This window comes from Caretta caretta, chromosome 8 (assembly GCF_965140235.1).
Source record: "Caretta caretta isolate rCarCar2 chromosome 8, rCarCar1.hap1, whole genome shotgun sequence".
Classification (NCBI taxonomy): domain Eukaryota; kingdom Metazoa; phylum Chordata; order Testudines; family Cheloniidae; genus Caretta; species Caretta caretta.
In genome coordinates this window covers 77,530,983-77,551,199 of record NC_134213.1, presented here as the reverse complement: position 1 = coordinate 77,551,199, position 20,217 = coordinate 77,530,983, and the positions used below count along the sequence as shown (strand labels likewise).

At 39.7% G+C, this 20,217-nt stretch overlaps 1 protein-coding gene across 4 annotated transcripts in view; it reads left to right on the top strand.

The window, feature by feature from the left end:
• Positions 1-20,217, top strand: part of PKN2 (protein kinase N2) — a 137,783-nt gene that overhangs the window by 50,536 nt on the left and 67,030 nt on the right. For all 4 annotated transcript variants that reach the window (XM_048861359.2, XM_048861360.2, XM_048861355.2 and 1 more), the window contains 2 exons: positions 904-1,204; positions 16,057-16,208. In XM_048861359.2, the coding sequence (XP_048717316.1) occupies positions 904-1,204; positions 16,057-16,208 (453 nt within the window). The remainder of the gene's footprint in view (positions 1-903; positions 1,205-16,056; positions 16,209-20,217) is intronic.

Here is a 20,217-nt window from a genome sequence, read left to right as displayed (position 1 = left end):
TACTGGGTTTCTGAATTAGCAAGGGAACTGAAATTGTGAGGGCTGCTTTGCTCTGTATACCCAAGGTGAATGGGGCATGAGGGTATGCCCCAGCGAATACATGTAGAATAAGTAGGATCCACACAAACAAAATATTTTGAACCACACTTGTAATTTAAATAACTATTTTGTATGTCACTCTCCACTCCTATGCTTTACAGAAACTTATTTTGATCAGTTATTCTTCATACTTTCATCTCCTCCTCTGCCCATCTATCTATGCCAAGAAAGGAAGTTGCAACTTTTATTTCATGTTTTAAATCCTGCTAAATAAAAATTTAAAAGAAGCAAATCAGAAAGAGAAACTTGCATTAGAGTAACATATGTTCCAAAATACCTAGTATCTATAAACACTGCAGTGTTTCTTTAAGCCTATGAAATGGTTGCTCTATTTGTTTTGTTTTTTTTCAGTACTTTTAAATAGGGTAACTACTGAAATTCTAAGTAAATGTATAGGAATTCTTCTTTGTTACTAACTGTAAGAATTAAATGTTACTGCTTAGATCCACTTAGTCTACTAAAACTCTCAATTAAATCTGGAAAAAATACAGATGTTGGCTCCAAGGCAAGGCATGTGTGCATGACAAATCCAGAGGTATTTAAGTCTCTTTCCATTAAAAAAAAAAAAAAAAGGGCAGGGTAAAGGTGTCACTAGACTTAAAACAAATCTGTTACTTGTAAAGCATAACTTCAGTGAACTTTTACAATTTTATGGGCTTGTTGATTTGTCGGGGCAGCATGACAGAGAAATATTTAATAAATGGCTTCTCAAGGTGGGTGTCTAACATATATTCTGGATATAAGCCTAGTGTTTTTAGTCATGCAAGCAGCTAACCTCTGGTTATGCTTTTCTTTTCCCTGTAGGGGGATGCCCGAAGTCTTCTAGTCTCGGAAAATGTAAGCATTGGCCAAAAATTGGACTTCTCAGACACAATGGTACAACAGAAGTTGGATGAAATAAAGGACCAAATCAAACGTGAAATAAGGAAGGAACTTAAAATCAAGGAAGGAGCAGAGAACCTGAGAAAGGTCACAACAGATAAAAAAAACTTGGCTTATGTGGACAACATTTTGAAAAAATCAAACAAGAAATTGGAAGAATTGCATCATAAATTACAGGAATTAAATGCGCACATTGTTGTAACAGATCCAGAAGATGTTACAGGTATAATACAATACTAAAAACTATTATTTTTTTCTCATAGCTTAGACATTTTGTACTTTTATTTACATTGATTTATTTTAAATGAAATCCTCTAATTATAAAGAATTGCTATTGCAACCGGGGTATCAATAGTTTTTTAAAGAATTACCAACCTACATTTATATTTGCCTCACATAATAATTGGAATAGTTTTAGATTCCCTAAGTAAGTTTTAAACTGTAGTCTTTCAGAGGACTGGTGGTCCGCAGAGCAATTGCTTGTGGTCAGGAGACCACTGGCTAGTCATGTAGTGCTTGCAATTACTTCCAGTTACTAAAGTGCTTAAGATGACTGCCAAAATTATAAAAATAATTTCCTAATATTGCTTTTCCATGTAGTTTCCCCAAGGAATGTTATGTGATTACAAATGGGTGGGAAAGTGGTACATGAGAGGTGTTTTGTGATTTACATTATGAAAAGGTTTCTGAACCCCTTGCCTTAATAGTTTGAAACTAAAATACTAGTTCTTATTCTGTTCGTTGGCTAACTTACAGTAAAAATGGCTGTTTATCATAATAATTTGAATAAATCTTAGGGATTTTACATATGTGGAAGCTGTCATTAACTGATATTTTAAACTACGTTATACTCTAACTTGTATTTTCTGTGAAAGTGCAGGGAGTTGGTATTAATTTTGAAAAATATCAAACTTGGCATTTCAAAATGGAATGTTTTGAAAGTAAACAGTCAAACAAATGCCTTTTTCAGTATTGTGAAATGACTTGGATAAGGACAGTATGGTGATTTGACATTAAAATATTGCTAATATGAGTCTGTATAAATATACACATGCCATTGAGGGTGTCTGTTAAGTAACTGTCAACTCTTGAGAAGTTTGGGCAACAGAATAAAAAGAACATATCAATCTTGTTTTAAAGTAGAGGATGCAGTGAGAGTCTTGAAACATACTGGCAGGTGATTTCAGTTTACTCACAATATCTGAGAATATGGCATGCTGCCAAAGTGCTGAGTTACCCTTGTTAGGCTTGCATAGAGTTCAGTGCATTTTATTATTGGTCTTCCTGCAAGATGCACTCTAACCAAAGAAGGCTGGATGAGAACTACTTTGGAATCTGTGAGGCAGAGGGGTTGCTTCAGGGTGGTTATAAGTATGCTTCAGGGCGAAATGGAAATGTGTACATTTTATGTATGTCTTCTACATGTCACATATATTTAAAAACATATATGTAATTTCTCTCATGAGTTAAGACGTGCAATAATCAAGTAACAGAGCATTGCAGAGAACTGAAGTGGCTGATGATGAGGTGAAGAAATAGATACCTAGATTGCAGGTGGGTTCTTGTTGAAAAATCTGTACAGACATAAATTTGGAGGCTTTTTTAAATAGAATTACTTCAGAAGCGGGTGAGTGGAGATATTTGTCACATCCCACTTTCTCTCTTAAATGAAACACTTTAAGAGGGGTCATGTTTTTGAGATTTCCAGTGCTATTTGTCTACAAGAAGAATCATTATATGTATTACAATAGCATCCAAGATTGGGGTCTCATTTTGCTGGATGCTGTACACAAATCAGTCGCTGCAGGTTTTACTCTGCAATTGGTATTTGAAGGGCGCACTATTGATTTTAAATTTAATTTTTTTAAAAAAATCAAGGTTTTGAAAGAGCCCTTTTAAATAGTATGTTTTGACTTCAAAAAGTCTTTATTTTGTTTTTTTATTTTGGTTTTTTTTTGTTTTAGTTTTTCTGCTTCTTTGTTGCTCTTGAACATGACAAATACCTTCCCCATCCCTTATTGAATAGCAACAACACTAAACAAACTGGGACCAGTCCCTTCTGTCTCCATTCCCCTTCTTTTCTCTCTTTGCACTCGCTTGCTAGCTTTTTGGTTTTAGTTTCAGCTTCTCTAGGACCAAGTGGCTTTTAGTTAGTAGTAAACATCTTCCATAGGGCCTGGGAAAGAATATGCATACAGCTCTGCCGCAAGAGGAGTTCACCAGTGATGTTTACTAGTGTGTGATTTGGGAAGAATTTAGCAAGAATTTTTAATGAATCTGTAAACTCAGGGGTTGTACCGTATGACTGGAGAATTGCTAACATAGTTCCTATTTTTAAGAAAGGATCCGGGTAACTACAGGCCTGTTAATTTGACATCTGTAGTATGCAAGGTCTTGGAAAAAATTTTGAAGGAGAAAGTAGTTGAGGACATTGAGATCAATGGTAATTGGGACAAAATACAACATGGTTTTACAAAAGGTAGATCATGCCAAACCAACCTGATCTCCTTCTTTGAGAAGGTAACAGATTTATTAGACAAAGGAAATGCAGTGGATCTAATTTACCTTGATTTCAGTAAGGCATCTGATACGGTTCCACATGGGGAATTATTAGCCAAATTGGAAAAGATGGGGATCAATATGAAAATTGAAAGGTTGATAAGGAACTGGTTAAAGGGGAGACTACAGCGGGTCATACTGAAAGGTGAACTGTCAGGCTGGAAGGAGGTTACTAGTGGAGTTCCTCAGAGACTGGTTTTGGGACCAATCTTATTTAACCTTTTTATTACTGACCTTGGCAGAAAAAGTAGGAATGTGCTAATAAAGTTTGCGGATGACACGAAGCTGGGAGGTATTGCCAATACAGAGAGGGACCGGGATATCCTACAGGAAGATCTGGATGACCTTGTAAACTGGAGTAATAGTAAAAGGATGAAATTTAATAGTGAAAAGTGCAAGGTCGCACATTTAGGGATTAATAACAAGAATTTTTGTTATAAACTGGGGACGCATGACTTGGAAGTAACAGAGGAGGAGAAGGACCTCGGAGTATTGGTTGATCACAGGATGACTATGAGCCGCCAATGTGATATGGCCGTGAAAAAAGCTAATGCAGTCTTGGGATACATCAGGTGAGGTATTTCCAGTAGGGATAAGGAGGTGTTAGTACTGTTATACAAGGCACTGGTGAGACCTCATCTGGAATATTGTGTGCAGTTCTGGTCTCCCATGTCTAAGAAGGATGAATTCAAACTGGAACAGGTACAGAGAAGGGCTGCTAGGATGATCCGAGGAATGGAAAACCGGTCTTACGAAAGGAGACTCAAAGAGCTTGGCTTCTTTAGCAGAAGCAAAAGAAGGCTGAGGGGAGATATGATTGCTCTCTAGAAATATATCAGAGGGATAAATACCAGGAAGGGGGAGGAATTATTTAAGATAAGTACCAATGTGGACACAAGAACAAATGGATATAAACTGGCCGTCAGGAAGTTTAGACTTGAAATTAGACTAACATTTCTAACCATCAGAGGAGTGAAGTTCTGGAATAACCTTCCAAAGGGAGCAGTGGAGGCAAAAGACATATCTGGCTTCAAGACTAAGCTTAATAAGTTTATGGAGTATGATGAGAGAGCTTAATTTTCTCAATTAATTGATCTTTGACTGTTAGCGATTAATATGCCCAATGGCCTATGATGGGACACTGGATAGGGTGGGATCTGAGTTACTACAGAGAATTCTTTCCTGGGTGTCTGGCTGGTGAGTCTGACTCACATGCTCAGGGTTTAGCTGATCACCATATTTGGGATCGGGAAGAAATTTTCCTCCAGGGAAGATTGGCAGAGGCCCTGCGGGTTTTTCGCCTTCCTCTGCAGCGTGGGGCACAGGTCACTTGCTGGAGGATTCTCTGCACCTTGAAGTCTTTAAACCATGATTTGAGGACTTCATGATTTAAACCATGATAGCTCAGACATAGGTCAGGGGTTTGTTACAGGAGTGGGTGGGTGAGATTCTGTGGCCTGCGTCGTGCAGGAGGTCAGACTAGAAGATCAGAATGGTCCCTTCTGACCTTAAAGTCTGAGTCTATGAAGTGCAACTGACCATCAACAAAACAGTGTAGCTCATGAGCTGGGTCAGAAGAACCAGGGCAAAGAGTCTGACTCTTCCTTTGATCCCTTCCTGAGAAGGCCAGAGTTATCCAGCAGAGGCTTCCCCATACCTCTTGCTAACAAGTGGCAGTTCCAAAACTATTTGGGCCCTCTTTGTCTTCCATACTGGAGCTTTAAAGTAAAAGACAAAGGAGATGACTCTTCTTTTTTTCCAGCATGAGCCCAGGGAGACTGTGTCCTCGGGTTGCTGCTCTGAAGGTTCTTGCCACAACTACCAACCACAAGATTAATAGGTGTCTGCTTTTACTTGGTGTTAATCTCGCTATTTACTCAGTGCTATTTCTGAATTTTCTTTCTTATTTAATTGCTGTTTTTAAGTCCATACAGAGCTTTTACAGTCTTGATCTTAGTGATTATTTCAATATTGTCCTATCAAAGTATGTCATTTTTATATTTTGACAATTACAAATATAGAGTAAATTCCTTGTATCTAGGGGTATGTCTGCATATTTAAGTCTCCTCGAGGAGACGGGGGGAAGGAAATGTTTCTTATGAATTCAATGTATATATCTTCTTGTTCTTAGCTCTAGTTCATATCAGTTATTCCTGTGGAAGCCTTAAATTCTTTAACAACATATTTTACAACCTTTCTGAAGACTAGAAACCTTACGAATCTTTTGTTAGTGTTTAAGTTGATCATTGAGGAAGAACTTAGAACTAACTTTTATTTATTTTTATAAAATAACTTTTTATTTTATTTTTCTTGTATGCCATTTGCCCTTGTAATTTAAATTAATTTTCTCTGAGCTCCTTCCACATTAATACAGCTGTTAATTCACAGGAAAAACCTCCTGCTATCAGTAAATTTCCTTTCTGAAGACTGAGAATCTGATGTGCAGATACAACCTCTTTTGATAATGGATGCACATGGACTAGGTGGTATGCTGGGTTAATGTTAAATTCCTGGCTTTGGTCATAAGTTTGTGTTAGTGAGCATCTGTCCATCGCAAAATCAAACTGGTAATCTTTGTTTGAAAGTGTAGCGAAGCGATGACTTACCGGCACAGCGCCTCCTGCTTGTTGTCTTGGGAATTAGCTCTCCAACACACAGAGCGCCTCCTACTGGCCGGTGTCTCGCCTGCCGCTGGCCCCCATATCCCTCCCGGACCCTGGTGCCTCTTACCCTGGGGTTCTGCCCTCTGTAGTACCCCTGCTCTGGGTCTCCCCTCCCAGGAGAACCCCAAACCCGGACACCCACCTTGCCTCAGTGGCTACTGCCAGTCTTCATCTAATCCCCGCTCGCTGGGGCAAACTGTAGTCAGTCATGGCAACTCATCACTGACAGGGTGGTTGGACCAGCTGCCTCTGCCTAACCTCGGGCTGCACCTCTGCAACCCCAGTGCCTGTAGCCTGGGGATTTGCCAGGCTGGAGTGCCCTAGCTCCTCCTGCCTTTCCCCAGCACTGCTCTACTCCAGTACCCTGAGCTCCCAGGCTGGAGAGAGACTGACCCAGCTCCTCCCTGAGCCCTTGTAACGAGGCTGGACGTGGCCCCAGCTGTGGCTGCTTCCCCAGTCAGCCTAGCCTTTTTTCTAGGAGTGGGGTAACTGCCCTGCTACACAAAGGCTCAGATGTATGAACTTTAATATCTATTGAGAGGTAGCTAGACTGTGAAGATCACCACCTTTTTATATTCAGAGGGCTGACTCACTCTCTGTCCTGGATCAAAGGTGTTCTCTTTGCAGTTTTCAAGGAATGCCGATTGTCCAGTTTCTCATCTGGCCCCTTTAAAGGTGCTCACTACCATTCCCAAAATTAATAATCTTTGAGGGTGCTGGGAATCTTTACATCAGATAGCATCTGCTATTCTTAGTTCATTTCAGACTGCAGGGTTATATGGAAACTTATTCTTGGCACAGAAGCTTAGGAGCCACTGTGAGTTCTGCAATAACCATTTGCTAGATGGTGGGGACATCCCACCTTGCACATGGTTGGTAGGGAACTCCCAGTAGTTGCTTAGTTATAGATTAAACTACAGGTTACAACTTTTTCCTGCCCAGTGTTCATGCATTTGGGGGACAGTTGTCCCTTGCCTTTCAGAATATAGGGAGAAGACACCCTGAGATTTGGTGACATGATCTCAAACTGGCCTTGTGAGAGAAGACTTAACAGTTGTGAAAATAGCATTCGCTATGGTCACCATGATCTCTTTGTGGATCTTCAGTCGTGTTTGTGGGTCAGTAAAGTCAAACTCTCCTTTACTTGCTGGATTCAGGGCTCTAGACATAACTTCCATAGTCCTACTTAAGGATAAAAGAACTGGGTTTTTGCAGGTCAGATTTAGGGTAAGTTGATTAAGTGATGTATGGATGACTGCACAGTATCTAAATGCAGTGTGATTCATTAGATAGCGCTGGGACTGGAACTCTGGAGACCCTGGGTTCTTTCTCTATCTCTGATTTGCTGTGGTAATTTGGGAAAGTCATTTACCTCTCCTTGCATGTTTTCTTATCTATAAAATGGCTGTAAAGATAATCTTTGTAAAGCTCGTCAGGATTTACAGAAAGAAGATGCTATGCAAATGTTATATGGACTCTTATTATGGCACAGTATCTAGCTGTAGCCAGCACTACTATTTATTAGGGCTGTCAAGTGATTAAAAAAATTATCGCACTGTTAGACAATAATGGAATACCATTTATTTAAATATTTGGATATTTTCTACATTTTCAAATATATTGATTTCAATTACAACGCAGGATACAAAGTGTACAGTGCTCATTTTATATTTACTTTTTATTACAACCTAGTAAAGCACTTAGTGCAATCTCCTTACTATGAAAGTTGAACTTACAAATGTAGAATTGTGTACAAAAAATAACTGCATTCAAAAATAAAACCATGTAAAACTTTAGAACTTACAAGTCCACTCAGTCCTACTTCAGCCAGTCGCTCAGACAAATAAGTTTGGTTACAGTTTGCAGGAGATAATGCTGCCCATGTCTTTGTTTACAATGTCACCTGAAAGTGAGAACAGGCTTTCGCATGGCACTGTTGTAGCCAGCATAGCAAGATATTTACGTGCCAGATGTGCTAAAGATTCATATGTCCCTTCATGCTTCAACCACCATTCCAGAAGACACATGTGTGTCCATGCTGATGACAGCGTCTGCTCGATAACTATCAAAAGCAGAGCAGACTGATGCATATTTATTTTCATCATCTGAGTCAGATGCCATCAGCAGAAGGTTGATGTTCTTTGATGGTTTGGGTTCTGTATTTTCCACGTCAGAGTGTTGCTCTTTTAAGACATCTGAAAGCATTCTCCACACCTCGTCCATCTCAGATTTTGGAAGGCACTTCAGATTCTTAAACCTTGGGTTGAGTGCTGTGTCTATCCTTAGAAATCTCACATTGGTACCTTCTTTGCATTCTGTCAAATCTGTTCTGAAAGTGTTCTTGAAATGAACATGTGCTGGGTAATCATCAGAGAAAAACATCCAAAATATTTAATAAACAATAGAATACCAATTGAAATTCATCAGTACGATTAATTTTTTTAATCTCAGTTCATTTTTTGAGTTAATCGCATGAGTTAACTGCGATTAATCGACAGCCCTACTTTTTATGAACATCAGATTCATAGTTTATTTTTTTACACACACACATACTTGAGGCCATAACTGTTACAAATTAAATTGCTAATAAATCTAATTTCAGAAATGTATATGAATTATAAAAGGTCTTTTGTTGGTGCTTTGGCTAGAGGTCTATGTCTTAATGCCATCAGAAATTATTTTCAGCAGCCACTTCAAGAGGAGGATTAGATGAGGAATTGGCATTAAACCTCCGTCATTAAGCACAGATTGCTCAAAAAGCTGTAGTATTGAATCTACCATTAGGTTCAGCATATTTTCTCTGATAATTCAAAGGTAATAGCTTTTGCCACAACATAAAATAGTTTTTTTTTTTCTGTTATAGAATTGCTGGTGTATCTAGCCTTGTTTTAGAAGTAAGGCTTGTATCTAGATCTCTCATCATCTTTCAGAATGTTGCATTACTCAAAGTGAGAGGCAGAGTTTTAGGAAAGTTAAATCAATGTGGTGGTGTTTAACCCAGAAAAAAGCATTAGACTGTACTGGATATGTGTTAAGTTATGCTTCATTGACAAACAAGATAATGGATGCTTGGTGGCCATTACTACTGTAAATCTGAAGGATTAATTCTAATCCAAAATATGGGCGTGTTTGTTTTGTTATTGCCTTGTGCACGTATGTAGAAGTGTTTTTCAAGTTATCTTAATGCTCTCCCATATGTCTTACGACTACAATTTACATAGAACAGTAAATCAAGTAGCACAATGCTGAACTATTTTGACTTGTAACATGTGAACAGTTTATTCATATAATACTTATAGTATGCAGACTCCTATTTAACTAGGTACCCCATGGGAGGTACTACTTTATTCTTTTCAGAGGAACAGCCGTGTTAGTCTGTATTCGCAAAAAGAAAAGGAGTACTTGTGGCACCTTAGAGACTAACCAATTTATTTGAGCATGAGCTTTCGTGAGCTCACGAAAGCTCATGCTCAAATAAATTGGTTAGTCTCTAAGGTGCCACAAGTACTCCTTTTCTTTTTACTTTATTCTTGTTGCAGAACACTTTTCGGGGAGAAAATGAGGCATCTGATTGCCTCTTTCCTTACCTCATCACACTTTTTCCTGGGCCTTATTTAATCTCTTCTCCTATAAATCTATTCTTCTGTTACATGCTTACAGTTACACAGCATAGAACTAACAGGCAGGAGGTAGATTTAACCAAAAGGGCAGGGAATGGGAAAGGTGAAGAAAGAGAGCCATGATGAAGAGGGGAGACAATGTGGAGACCACAATTAGAAAGTCTAATGCTGCCTGAAAAATGAGCTGTTGGTAATAAAAACGCAGCAATGTGCATCTCAGGAGCTTCTGTTGGTCATGACACTGAAGGAGCTAAATACAATTAAATAATTTAAAATAAGATTAAAGTTAACTAGTTACCAAGGGTGCTTGCTTCTAATTGAATAGCTTAGCAGCATGCAGTAGTACCATCTGGGACACCAAATTCAGAAAGCAACCTGGGTTCCCAGATCTCATGCTGAGCTTGTTGAAAAGATAATGCTCTTAGCATCCAAGGCAAGAATCCCAGACAGTTTCAGAAGGAGATGAGCTCAATTATTCCACTAATGACTGCAATTTGGGTGGCAGTGTTTGTCAAGTGAGGATTTAGAGGCAAAAACCATGTTTGCTAATAAGTACTGTACAAATCAAGCTGAAGAGACTTTACAAAAAAAAGTCCAAAGAATAAAAAATAAAGGTCACAGTCATATATTATAAACAAAAACATTTCAAACTGAAAATGACCATGATTCAAATTTAACCCAGTCTTATTTAAAAATGTGAGAAATGGGTCATCAATGAGTTAAAATATTTCCTTTAACTTGTTTTGTGAATTTGGTGAATTAGTGCTCTCTCTCAAAAGCAAAAGACTGAAACTGTTTTTAAAAAAATGTAGTGTAAGCAACTGATGTACATTAGCATTCAACTCTGCCAATACCCAGTAGTTTTAACCAAAAACACTTGTATTTTCTAGTCTGAGCAAAAATATTGTGCTAGTTATGGGAACCAGATAGACATCCACTAAAATCTGTATTGAAAGCCAAACTACTTCACTTATTACATAAACTGTAACTTCACCTAGGCATCAATAGGTGAAAGGCTGTTAATCCACAGTACAGTAAAGCTCTCCACATCTGCAATAAGATTACGGGCTTCATTAGTATAAAAATTAAAGGATGAAATATACAAATTAAATACTACATTTTCATTATTGTGCAAGCGAATGTGGCTAAATAATTAGAGAACCTTTTATTCACACATACCTCTTCCACCTGAAAAATACCTTCTTTTGTACCAGTTAAGCAAAGTACTTAGGATCATGTTTAATTTTAAGTATTTGCTTAAATCCAATTGACTTAAATGACCTGGATGAATTTATTACTCTTGTTTTTTGTTATGGTAGTGCCTAACTGGCCTTAATTGAGACTGGAGCTACACTGTGCTAGGTCCTATATAAATATAGAATGAGAGACAGCTCCTGCCCCAAAGTACTTACAACCTGAACAGACAATACAGAGAGAAGGGACATTAAAGGCTTTGCTGGTAGTGCTGCTTATAGTTAAGGTTGCCTAACACTTTCAACTATAAGATCTTGTTTTCAGTTGCTTAAAATTTAAACCATTCACATGAAATTTTCTATGCCAGATGCCTGCTTCAGGGTTCTCCGCCCTTTTTTTTATTTGGAGGTGGGGAGGGGAAGACTTTCAGCAAAAAATGGTTCTCTTGTTTACTAAAACAAGATAAGCAAAAATACATTGTTTTGCTCTTGTTAAATTCCAACAGCCATTTCCTTGAGAATATCTAATACCTCCATGCTTGGGAGCAGGGACTCAGAATTTACAAATACATTTGCTTTGGTGTTAGGGATGTGCCTTTTGCCTTCTCCTGTGAAAGCCAAATTTGAGTTGGTTAAGCAGTCAGTCTCTGAAAAATTATAGTTTACACATACACAGTAAAAGTCTGTTGGAGGATGGCAGTATGTATAGGACCATGCGGTCCTAGGGGTGCTGCTGCACCCCCTGGCTTGAAGTGGTTTCTATCATGTATAGGGTTTACAGTTTTCAGAGTAGCAGCTGTGTTAGTCTGTATCAGCAAAAAGAAAAGGAGTATTTGTGGCACCTTAGAGACTAACATTTATTTGAGCATAAGCTTTCGTGAGCTACAGCTCACTTCATCGGCTGCATCAGGTTTACAGTTTGGTTCAGTGGCTCTCAGCACCCCCACTATACAAATTGTTCCAGCACCCCTGGCAGTATGTTCTTGGAGGATTGTCTTCACTGAGCATGCTCCATCCCCACAGAGCAACTGAATGTGCTCTATCCTGCAGGGGCTAAGCAGAAATTTTCCTGCTTTTGTTCCTCTAGGGCAGTGGTTTTCAAACCATGGGTTGCGACCCAGAACTGGGTTACGGAATGGAAGGGACTGGATCACAGCGGCTCTGGTCAGTCCCGTCGGTGGTGCTGCCTGGCTAAGGCAGGCTAGTTCTTACCTATTCCAGCACCACGCTGTGCCCCAGAAGTGGCCAGCAGAAGGTCTGGCTCCTGGGGGGTGGAGCAGGGGCATGGGCTCTGTGTGCTGCTCCTACCCCGAGTACTGGCTCTGCACTCCCGTTGGCTGGTTCCCGGACAATGGGGGCGAGGGCAGTGCCTACAGGCAAGAGCCACCTAGGAGCCATACCTGCTCCTGGCCACTTCTGGGGCGCAGCAGGATCCGCGGTGCCAGGACAGACAGAAGGCCTGCCTCTGCACCCCCGCTGTGCCGCTGACTGGGAGCTGCCTGAGGTAAGTGCGTGCCCCAACCTCCTGCCCCAGCCCTGAGCCCCTCCCACACCCCAAACCCTTCATCCCCAGCTCCATTGGGTCACGGACATCAACAATTTTCTTCAGCTGGGTTGCCAGAAAAAAAGTTTGAAAACCAGTGCTCTAGGGGGCCAATGTGATGTCAGGCGGGGGCGCTCAGTGACCCTCCGCTAGCACTCAGGCAGCAAGGAGAAAGAGGAGGAAGCAACCTGACTTGAGTGCAAAGGAGTCAGGGAAGGATTAGGCAGGGAACAATAGGAGCTAGGTAGGATAGAGGAATATGAGTTGGGAAAGGAGAGAGTGAATGGGAAAATAGGAGCACAAGTGCAGAAGTCTATAACCATTAGAGAACTCTCCCCTCCAAAACCTGGTAATGAATGCAAGATTCTGGAGTCTCAACATTCTTTGCTGTCCAGTATAAAGCTGTGAAAATCACTAGCAAAATGGATTTTTTCCCCCTCTAGTAGTTGATCCACATGGAAGATAACAGCCTACTATTGCTGTTTGCTACAAGTTACTCGGTAAGCTCAAATAGAGTGTTGTGGAGCTAAAGGTCCCAACCCTGCTGATGACCCATATAAGGGTCACTTTGGTTCTACCTGATGGAGGAATCGTGTTGTTAAAGACTATTATAATGCGCATGAGGTGAGTGAATTACAGTTGCACAAGTAACCTTAATTCTGATATTTCTTAACTTTTGAGTGTTTTACTCTGGAATCTTAATATGCTTTTCATGTAGGGGAAGGGTTCTATAATTTCCTGAGTATGTGTGTTTTAAAAAGCAACTGTAAAAGCAAACTTAATCGTGTCCAACTACAATGACTCCACTTGGGTCATCAGAAGGGTTGGGGACTCTATCACTTGAGCTAATTAAGTAACTGGTAATTGTAAAAAATATGCAAGTAGAGTAGATGGTGTGATGGCTTGCACAGGTTATGATAATTATGTTATTGGTTTTGTTTGAGTGGGGAAATTGGTAGGTGAGGATTAGCTGAATGGAATGACAAAAAAAAGGGAGAGGGAACATGGAAGAGATGGAGGCATGTGGGATAGGTTTATCTTAAACCTGTTTGTGTCATCTTAAACTAAGCCGAAATAAGACTATTTAAACAGAAATTGTTTCCAACAAGCCTCTGGAACTGGTTTAACAAAGATAGTTTAAAGAAACTTAAATTATACCAATGCAACTCTCTGTTTAGGCTGGGGCTAAGACCCAGAAGACAGGATGTACTGGGAAACCCGGAAGGAATAACTTCAGTGGTTTTAAAAATGTTATGACATTATTTTTATTAACCTGAGCTTTTGGGCAGTAAGGATGAAGTGAAACTTTAGGAGGCACCTGAATGAGGAAAGTGTGGTGCAGAAGACAATTCAGAAAATTGCTGCATCAAAAGCAGTTCGTATGGGAAATCTGAGAGCAGCCTTGACAGAGATTGACGTCTGTAGGAGAAAAATTATACGGCAGACTTGAAAGCAAATGCATTAAATCTCCAGAACTACTGTATATTCTACTTACCAGAAAGTTCTGCAGAAGTAATGTGAAATAGCACATGCTAAAAAAAACCTGGCATTTGAAATTGGGAAGTTGCTAATGTAGTGCCTCTTTCTTTCTCTCTCTCTCTGTATATATATATATAAAAACGAGAAGTTCTTAGGAAGTTGATCAGTGAGTCTCATTTTAGTTCCAAGGAAAGCAATTGAAAATTTACATAAGAATAGAATATCACAACACTCACTTCTAAGTATAACCTTCTAGGGACAAACCAGGATGACTTCTCTAATATAGTGCCCCTCTCTAAATTATTTTCTGCTTAAAAGAAATAAAATAGATGATGTGGTGGGCGTAATTTACTTGGTTTTTCAGAAAGGTTTGGATAGGGGCCCTATTAGCCACAGGTGAAAAAACAAAATCTTACTGGGGATTAAAACTGGTTAAGCAATAGGAAATAATCAAGTGAACACTGATTCTTAGAATGGAGAGAGATTAATAGTTTGTACTCCAGGAGATGGAATTTGGATAAGTGATTAATGTACTTATCTAAAGGAGGTAGTAGTTGACAAGTAATGGAACTTGTTGATGACAGTATAACTTGGTTGATAAAAGCTGCAACAAATGCTGTTAAAAAAGGAATAGGGATCTCTAATAGAACTGGACTCACCCGGCAGCACCTCCTGCTGGTTGTCCTTGGGAATTAGCTCGTCAGCCTCTGGAGCGCCATCTGGTGATCCACCTTACCACCGGCCCCAGTCCCTCCCAAGATCCAGTGCCTCCTCCCACTGGGGTGCTGCCCCCAGCAGTAAACCCCAGGCAGTAAAATCCCTGAGGGTCTCCCCTCCCTGGGGAATTCCCCACCCACTACCTCCACCTCGCCTCAGTCTTGGCCACTGCCAGTCATTGCTTATTCCCCCTCCCCAGGGCCGACTGCAGGGTATCAGCCACTCATCACAGGTGAGGGGGTTTGGACCTGCTGCCTCTGCCTATCTATGGGCTGCCCCCTTGCAACCTCAGTACCTAATAGGCCCTAATCTAGGCCTCGCAGCCTGGGGGTTTTCAGGCCAGAGCTCCCCTGCTCCCAAGGCCTTTCCCCCTCAGCCCTGCTCCAATATAGGTATTACCTAAGTCCCTGCAGCCAGGCCCTTCCCTCTCTAAATGCAGAGAGAGACTCTGGCTAAGCTTCTGCCTAGCAGCCCCTTTATAGGCCCAGCTGCGGCCTGATTGAGGCTTGGCCCAGCTGTGGTCATTTCCCCAATCAGCCTAGCTTTTCTTGGCCTCAGCCCTGGGGCTCTCTCCTAGGGCTGGCTTTTAAGCCCCACAGGACAAGAGCGGGTAACCACCCCGCTACAGGATCTAAAAAAATAACATTCCCAAGCAAGAATATATCATTCTCTTTTCCCAAGTTATACTTTTTCAGTAATCTGGCTGCTCAGTTAATTACCCAGATACCTGTGATTCCATTAGTTCCCCTGAATCGGCAATCACTCAGCACAGTATATACGTACTGTTAGGAAGAGTTCATGTTACCAGTTCCTTCATCTTGCTGTAAACTGCATCTGGCATGTCTCTAATGATTGAAATAATGTTAGATATAATGTATTTAATATATCTGTTCGTAGACCTTACCAATCACTATTGAATATGGTCATCCAGGAACTTTTCTTCTTTTTCTAGTTTAAGTTGGGTTGGAGGGTTTGGGAAGGCTTAATGGTAAACTACACTTTGCCCTTAAACTTCAGACATCTTAGAAAAGACAAATTCTCCATGGGGACAGATAAACAAAGCTAGGTACCTTTTACCAACCCAGTCAATGATTCCTGTGTATTAGCCCATGCGCAGCAATCCCTGGGCTTTCACCGGGTTTTTCACATTAAAGCATATTTGCAATATTGTCTCAAAATATCTCTGCACAATTTTAATATTTAAATACAAAGCTTTCTCTTTATTAAACATTATATTTGAAGTATATTAGAAAAGCTTTATTGACTTGTTATGAAAATTACATCTTGTATTTAATTCACAGAGTGTCCCAGAACACCAGATACTCCAAACAGTGACCCTCGTTTTTCTACAAACAACAGATTGATGGTCTTAAAAAAGCAATTGGATATAGAACTGAAAGTAAAGCAAGGAGCAGAGAATATGATACAAATGTATTCAAATGGCTCTTCAAAGGTAAGGCTTTGGAATACTTAAAGAACACTGAAATAACCAAAAATATAAAAATCATGTAGTTTGAACATATGAACAGTGTGCTATTTTTTATTTCAAGAAACTACATAGTAATGTAGAACTTAGACAATTAATGTTATACTCTTCACCTCTAGAAGTGTGGTTTCATCCTACCGAAGGTGCTCATTAAGAGGTGGTTTAGTTTTCATCAGTTCTATCCCATGGGTTTCAACCTATATAATGAATCGAGTTTATGAAATCTAGCACCTGTTAATCTTTGATTATGCATGATTCACTCTAAAAAGCAAGGCATGCTGTGTAGTGCTTTACATGGTGTGACATATTGTGATGCTTATTCTGGGTATTATGGCTTTTATGAAGGGAAATCATGCCTCACCAATCTATTAGAATACTTTGAGGGAGTCAGCAAGTGTGTGGACATGCGTAATCCAGTGGATAGAGTGTACTTGGACTTTTACAAAGCCTTTGACAAGCTCCCTCATCAAAGGCTCATAAGCAAAGTACGCAGTCATGGGATAAGAGGGAAGATTCTTCATGGGTCAGTAACTGATTAAAAGATAGAAAATAAAGGGTAGGAATAAATGGTCAGCTTTCGCAATGGAGAGGGGTAAATAGCAGGGTTCCCTAAGGATCTGTACTGGAACCTGTTCTGTTTAACATATTTATAAATTAAATGGAAAAGGAGGTGAAGGGTGAGGTGGCAAAATTTGCAGATGATACAAAATTATTCAGGATAGTTAAATCCAAAACTGACTGTGAAGAGTTACAAAGGAATCTCACAAAACTGCGTGACTGGGCAACAAAATGGTACATGAAATTGAGTGATGATAAAGTAATGCACATTTGGAAAACATAATCCCAACTATACATATAAAATGATGGGGCTCTAAATTAGCTGTTACCGCTCAAGAAGAGATCTTGGAGTCACTGTGGATAGGTCTCTGAAAACATCCGCTCAATGTGCAGCAGCAATCAAAAAAACTACCAATGTTGGGAACTATTCGGGATGGGATAGATAACGAAACAGAAAATATCAAAATGCCACTGTATAACTCCATGGTACACCTACACCTTGAATACTGCATGCAGTTCTGGTTACCCCATCTCAAAAAAAGCCATACACCTCTACCCCGATATAACGCGATCCCATATAACACAAATTCGGACATAACGCGGTAAAGCAAAAATGGTTTTCTGCCTCGTCTACAACATACAGTACTTTTATTCTGTTTAATCCCAGTTCATACATTTAATGATTAGCGCGTACATATTCAGTATGTATGTTTTTACAAGCCTGCCTTGGATTGAAAGTCGAAACACAAAGCCGAGCGCATTTACAACATTTTTAAACTTTCACTCCGTTCTTCTTTTCATAAAAACCAGTCTTGTCTGCAAGTCTTAATTAAAGTTATAAAGTTGACAGTTTAAATCCGTTGATAGTTTAAAACCATTGAAAGTTTAAATTCCGTTTTGCGGACAACAAAATCATGTGCGAGGTGGTAGCTAATTTTCAACAGCCGTTATAATAAAAACGGCCTTTGTATTTATAACCATGCCTAATTTATCAGAAAGTAGAGTTCAGTCTAACTTTGTTGTTGACTAACCTGCTGCTGCCTTGCCAGTTTAAAGTTGTTACAAACCATCAGTGGTTGGTGCCTCGGCTCTTAAAATGTGGCTTCTGTCAAATTACATACATGCACATTTGTACACACAACGTACTGTATGTATCAAAGTGGTGGAACGAATGTGCAACAATGAGAAGGCAGGAGTAAACGTATGTTGCCTGCCGATGGTCCCATTAGGCGTTCTCATCTCGCCCGCCTATTTTAATCTCATTTCTAAATTGTGTACAGTATCGACTAAGCTTAAGTTGTCTCACTAGTTGTATTTTGGAAACATTGTAACTCTGCGCTGACATTTTCTAAACAATTTTAAAAAATTGTTAGCATTAATATTAAAATACCATTGACATAATGGCAAGTTGTTCACAGCCATGGAAATGAAAGGCATGGACAGTCAAAGAAAAACTGGAAGCTTTGGACAGACTGAAATCAGGAATGAGCCAAGTGAAGGTCTCAAAAGAACTAGGAGTGGGAGAAACAACATTAAGATGAGGAAAAGTTACGATCAGTGCTAGTTGAACTGGATGAACGTGAAGGTCTGGAAAGGAAACGCCTCAAAACTGCCCAGGATAACCAACTAGATAGAGCAGTATTTATGTGGTTTACCCAAGAACGCTCTGATGGCACGCCAATTTCCGGTGACATAAGGAAACAAGTGGAGAAATTGAAGAAGGATCTCTATTTTAGATGCTTGGGTGAGGACGCTTTTGCACATCAAGGTAATGAATTTAAAGCTAGCAGTGGATGGCTTAATGGTTTTAAAAAACGTCATGGCATTCGGCAAGTCACAATTTCAGGAGAGACGTGCTCTGCAGATATAAAAGCTTGCAACGAATACCCGCTAAAGTTACAAGAGATCATCGTCGAGTGTGGCTATGCTCCGGAGCAAATCTGTAACGCTGATGAAACCGGCTTATGTTACCGTATGCTGCCGGATAGAACACTTCTTCTAGGACTGAAGAACAAAAGGCCGAAGGTTTTAAGGTGATAAGAGAGTGACAATACTTTTCTGCGTGAGTAAAACCGGTTCACATAAACTTAAACCTCTGTGCATAGGAAAATCCAGGTTACCTTGGGCTTTCCACCATAAGAACATGGATTCGCTTTCATTCATTTATCGCCATTCAAAAAAGCCTGGATGACATTGGATATTTTCGAGGAATGGTTTAATAAATATTTTGCACCAGCTCTCTGGAGTCACCAACGCAGACAAAACCTGGATCCAAAGGCATTGCTCCTACTTGACAACTGTCCCGCCCACCCCCCAGTAGAGACCTTAACTAACAAAGACGGGAAGATAAAGGTGAGCTACCTTCCTAAGAACACAACATCCAAAATACAGCCCCTTGATCAAGGCATTATAGCCACATTTAAAATGAACCATCATAAAGTCTTAGTAAAGAAAATTGTTGAGGACAACAGTAGCATAACAGATGTAATCAAGAAATTGAATTTGCTGGATGTATTTAACTTAGGGGAGAGAGCCTGGCTAGGAATCCCTCCGTCAACGATAGAGAAATGTTGGCATCATGGTTTCAAAAGTGCTTTTGTCACTGAAAGTGATGACAACCAAGATGAGGAAGAAGATGAGAACAACTTTGAAGGTTTTACGGAAGAAGAGGCCATGAAGGCAGAACAAGTCTACAAGGAACTTATGGCTCAAAGTGGGATAGTTAATCAAGAGTGGATGCTATGTGTCCAACCTATGAATGACTTACAGATGTAGATATAATTCATAATGTTGCCCCTCAACAAAAAACTCCCATCTCCAAAATGTTTTCAAACTATTTAATAGTTAACGGTTCATATTACTGAACAATATATGTATAACATAGTTGGCTAAGTGACAAAGTGGCCTATGCTCCTATTTGCTAAATACCAAAATCCTTTTACAGTAATTTGTCAGGATGTGTAATTAAAAGCTTTTTCTGATATTTTATGTGAATTTTGCATTTTCCTAAGCATTACTGCAGACCAAATGATTAATGTATGATGAAATGTAGCTCACATGGTTGCATTTAGCAGTGTTTAGTACCTGTGTAGTTAATAAGTTTTAATAAGTGTAGTTTTAAGTAAGCTTATAAAATAATTGTTGTAATTAAAGAAAGGAGATACAATTTAACCATTGTAGAACAGATTTATTTACTGCATACACCATGTTAGTTCTAACAAAATGATTTGCTGACTATTAATAACGGAAATGCTCGAGGCCAAAGCGAGTTCAATATACCGCGGTTTCACCTATAACACGGAAAGATTTTTTTGGCTCCTGAGGACCGCGTTATATTGGGGTAAAGGTGTATTAGAATTGGAAAAGTACAGAGAAGGGCAACAAAAATGATTAGTGGTATGGAACAGCTTCCATATGA